Raw genomic sequence first — 4478 nt, 5'->3', positions numbered from 1 at the left:
TATGAATAAGGTTGATGACAGCTTAGACTGGGTGGGTAACAAATGACTTAGTACTACTATAGTGGATAATGGATTATGTGACTTGTATGAATGGCAACAACAGTGAGTAGGCAAATAAATGGTTATTAACTTAAAATGGGCTTGAGGTTGAGATGTCATTCTGTGTAAATTAGTTTGTAGGTGAAGGGTGTGGCTGAGAGTCTGAAATCATGGAAGTGTTTGTTTGTGACAGAGATTGAGACTATATATGTGCAAACTTTGGCTAATAAGTTCATATTCCCAAGTCATCATATATAAAGTCTTAGGTTGAATTATTTTCAACCGATGAACTAAATTGTCCATTATGTATTTCAATCAAGTTGGAATCAATTTAATCCAATAATTCAACACAAACTAACCCACTAGTTGGTTTGAATTGGTTTTGGAAATTCATCAAGTCCATGTAATTTAATAGACACTGATATACTGAGCAACTATAGTCCAAAATATTGAATGAAAAAATGGCTTCCTTGTATTCTATTCTAAAATTACGTAATAAACTAAATACTGGGCGTGACTTTCGTCGATCCTTGGATTTTATATGTTTGTGTTTATCTATTTCAATTTGATCAATGGAACATAACCCATGAAAACAGGAACCCTGTTATGCAAAACCATTGTTGTTTGGGCCCATAATGTCCTGAATTCTTTAAATTACTGAATGGTCGTTTAGACATTTGAACCCATTATTTATAGACCTAGACCAGGACTGGTACTCCACCGTTTACATTGACCCGTAAAATAAGAATAAGAAACGAATTAAATTTTCCCTGAAAAATTCATCTTCAGCTCTTTCCCCTGAACACCACCTCTAGGGGCCCACCCCACCCTAAAATGAAAATCACAATTATTTCATTTCACTATGAGCATATGTTCCATACATAATGCATTCACGTTTTCCATTTTTTGGAAACAAAGTTATTTCGACGACTTATTCAAACCCCAAACTTAAAAGTAAGTCATCCCAAATCTTCAAAAACCAAACAAGGATCCTTTCGGCATTGATGAATAACTTTATTTTCCAAACAATAAATGAAAATTTGACTTAACATCAAATAATAAACATGAAACTAAAATATAATTGAATGCCAATATTTAAGAACGCCCCCATTATCAGAGTAGTGTTTAACAATTTTCCATCAGTGGACCAAGAAAAGAGAATAGGCTATATATAATGCATAAATCTCATGATAGTGTATCCATTTATGATAATACAACTATTATAAAAATATATAAAATGAAATACATGTAAAATACTTATCTGAATGTGTAAAAAAAATCATTAAAATGTAATATATATATATATATATATATATATATATATATATATATATTACAATTTTGTAAACCCAAATTAAAAACATACTTTGTAAAAGTTATTAAAAACCATGAAAATCATAAATATTATGATAAATTACTTCTTAAAATTCCATATCTTTCTTGCAATAATACATATGATGCAATGCATAGAGAAGACAAATCCATTTTTGGTTCATTAATAGACAATTTTTTTATTTTTGAAATCAGTGAGCAATAATTTTATGTTTTATAGATAGCTAGCTATATTAGATTATCATTACTTTTTATAAAAGCTTTTTATATTTCGCCAATACGTATTCAAGAGTCTCAATATAAAATACACATAAAATATAAATACTTAAAGCAAATTGTTTAAATGGGTATGATAAAATCTTGACAAAAAGAATAATAAATAATGATCTCAATTAAGTGAAATAGGCCACGGGAACCAAACCCTATATAATTTAACTAGATAATTGCACTTTACACAAAGTCTCTGTTTAGAGGGGGAAAAGTTAAGTAATACTATAAACTGAATAAAAAAAAACACCTAACTAGTAACTAATATATAGGTCATACCCAACAAAACAAAAGATGATAGGTCAAACTGGTACAAAACATTGGAGACCCACCAAATCCCTTCTTCTAATGACCATATCCTTAGACCGCACAATTCCACAGCACGCTGTTTCGACCGCTCCCTCACTCTTTCTGTTTCCCCCAATTTTTCTCTCCTTTTGGGGTTACACACCTACACGGTGGTACAAGTAGGCCCAGAATAGTAAATAATAATAATTTCACAATGACCAAAACACCCTCAAGATCAGTGGTGGAAGACATCAAACGGCCGGTGCGTAATGGGAGAGGCGGAAGCCCACGGGCCAATGGGCCTGTGCCGAATCTGGGCCTGGGCCTGGGCCTGGGCCATGGGATGATGACGCGTGGCAGCATCGACGGCGGAGGACGGAACAGCCACACGCTCGCAAGAGGGGCACATGGTGAGCGTCGTGGGTGGGGTCATTTGCATGTAAAACTGTGGGGAAAGTTTCAGTGCTCTAAGCTCCTGAACCTCCTTCTGCAACCTTCTATTTTCCTCCGTCAGATTCTCGCAGCACCTTTTCAATACTTCGCAGTCCACCTCGGTTTGCTTCAGCTTAGTCCTGAAATTAATTTCAATAAAATCAAATTACAAAATAAACATTATATTAAATCGAATTATTTCATTTTTGTGACATTGTATTTTGTAACTAACCTTGCTCTTCTGTTCTGGAACCACACCTCCACTTGTCTAGGTCGAAGTCCTAGCTGTTTCGCCAGTGCCAATTTTTGCTTCTGCAAAAACATTAAATTAAATAAATCCCATTAGTAATCTATTTTCAGGATTCCTATTTTACTCTTGTTTCTTATAAATATGTCGTATTACCAAAAAAATATGAGAATTAGTATTATTGTTATATTATTAAGGTCGTGTTTGCTGTGCTTACGGGGTTGAGGGTGTTGTGTTCTTTGAAGCTTTCTTCGAGTATAGCGGATTGGTCTTTGGAGAGTCTAAGTTTTTTCCTTGCGGTTTCAGCGTCTTCCTCGTCGCTGATTCCGCGGGAACAGGCTCTGTCCATGTCGTGTTCTTCGCCGTTCGGTTCTTCTCTCTCGCTACGTTTTCCACTCACGCTAGAGACGGTGCTGTTCGGAGACGAAACTCCCGTTTCCTCCTCGGTGTCCACGGCGGAAGGTAACCGGTTCACGTCGATTCCGCGCAGGAACGATCGCGTTTCGCCTCTGCATGTGTCGGAGTTTCGATCTGGATGTAAAAGAAAAAAATCATTATTTTTTTAAAAAAAAATTCATGCATATTAAGGATTTGGAATCTCTGGTTCGGCATAAATAAAGAGGGTGGTGCTAAAGATACTGAAAATGAAGGGTGAGAATAAAAGACAAGGGTAAAAATAAGTTTTTGTTTTCTGTAAAAAAAAAAAAATAACACCCGGTAAGCTGAATCAAAGTGATTGAGAGAATGGAGAGGGAGTAGGAAATAAAGAGAGAAACTTGAACAGATCTGGAACATTAGCATGCAAATTAAAAAACAGGGGAAAGTTTTTATTTATTTATTTTTTTGAAAAATAGAAAAAATTTAGATTTTTAGTACATACCCGAAGAAGTGAAAGCCTCGTTCCAAGAGGGTTTTTGAGGGTTGCAACCAGAAGGAGAAGAGGAATGAGTAGAGGATGACATGAGACTCGGATGTTGAGGATTTGGGGTATTGTGATGAGGGAAGTTGAGGCTTAAACTCAAACCCAAATCTTCCTTTTGAACCATCATCTCTAGCTAGCTTTATAAAAATTAGCAATTTATCAGAAGTAGTAGTTTGAGGATATTGGGTGAAAGGTTTTGGTGAGAGAAAAAAGAGAGTGAGAGAGAATTGAAGGAGATGGTAAGAAAAGCAAGGGGAGTTTAGGTTTTGGAGTGATAGGAGGGGCCGTGTGGGTGTGAGGTTATATAGAAAGGAGAGAGAATGGGTGGGAGTGGTGTGTAAGTTCAATGATGACTTTATGTCAGCAAGGCCAGTTATCTCAATCATGACATTTGCCCCGCAAATAATACAAACCCTGTTTTCTCTGTCTTCCTCTCATTTACTTCATTCATATCTTCCCTATTTATCCTCGCCCTTTGACCATTTGGTAAAACAAATATACCACTTTATTATAACTTTACTTTCACACTCTCTTTTTTTGGATAACTTTCACGCCATCTTTGCAATTGCACCATTGGATAAGTCCCACTCGACAACTAATTGTCTAATTACATTGACAACTGAATAATATATACAAATATTAAGAAATTAGTATTATAAAATAGGATGTTAAATTGTTAATTATTTACTGTGATGTAATGAATCCAGTAGTGGAACACGACTAGGAACAGGGGAAGACAATAATATGAAAACGATATTATCACCTTTAAAATTTAAATTTGCATAAAGGAGTTTGTTAAACAATTTTTAGTGGGAGATTTTAATTTGGGATTTTAGATATTTGTCAGTGGATGTTATATTGTTACGTAGGATTGAAGATGTTTTCAAAAAAAAAAATTCTTTCATAATATATCTTATTTTGAGATTTTAGATATTAGATGTTAGATTTTTT

General features: G+C 34.8%; 1 protein-coding gene across 1 annotated transcript; it reads right to left on the bottom strand.

Moving 5' to 3' along the window:
* Positions 1 to 1782: 1782 nt before the first annotated feature.
* Positions 1783 to 3992, bottom strand: LOC100813367 (homeobox-leucine zipper protein HAT4). Its single transcript, XM_003549879.5, has 4 exons — positions 3486 to 3992; positions 2823 to 3136; positions 2591 to 2670; positions 1783 to 2498 (listed from the first exon to the last, which is right to left on the bottom strand). The coding sequence occupies exons 1-4, from the start codon at positions 3652 to 3654 to the stop codon at positions 2162 to 2164; spliced, it is 900 nt and encodes a 299-aa protein (XP_003549927.1). The 5' UTR covers positions 3655 to 3992; the 3' UTR covers positions 1783 to 2161.
* Between the last annotated feature and the right edge of the window lie 486 nt (positions 3993 to 4478).

The sequence above is a fragment of the Glycine max genome, chromosome 17 (genome assembly GCF_000004515.6).
Source record: "Glycine max cultivar Williams 82 chromosome 17, Glycine_max_v4.0, whole genome shotgun sequence".
Lineage (NCBI taxonomy): Eukaryota > Viridiplantae > Streptophyta > Magnoliopsida > Fabales > Fabaceae > Glycine > Glycine max.
This window is presented reverse-complemented; position numbering and strand designations above follow the sequence as displayed.

Coding starts and splice junctions, on each gene's coding strand:
- LOC100813367 (XM_003549879.5), bottom strand. CDS start 3,654: ATGATGGTTCAAAAGGAAGATTTGGGTTTGAGTTTAAGCCTCAACTTC. Junction 3,137..3,485: donor CGAGGCTTTCACTTCTTCGG/GTATGTACTAAA, acceptor TTTTACATCCAG/ATCGAAACTCCGACACATGC. Junction 2,671..2,822: donor AACACAACACCCTCAACCCC/GTAAGCACAGCA, acceptor ATGTTTTTGCAG/AAGCAAAAATTGGCACTGGC.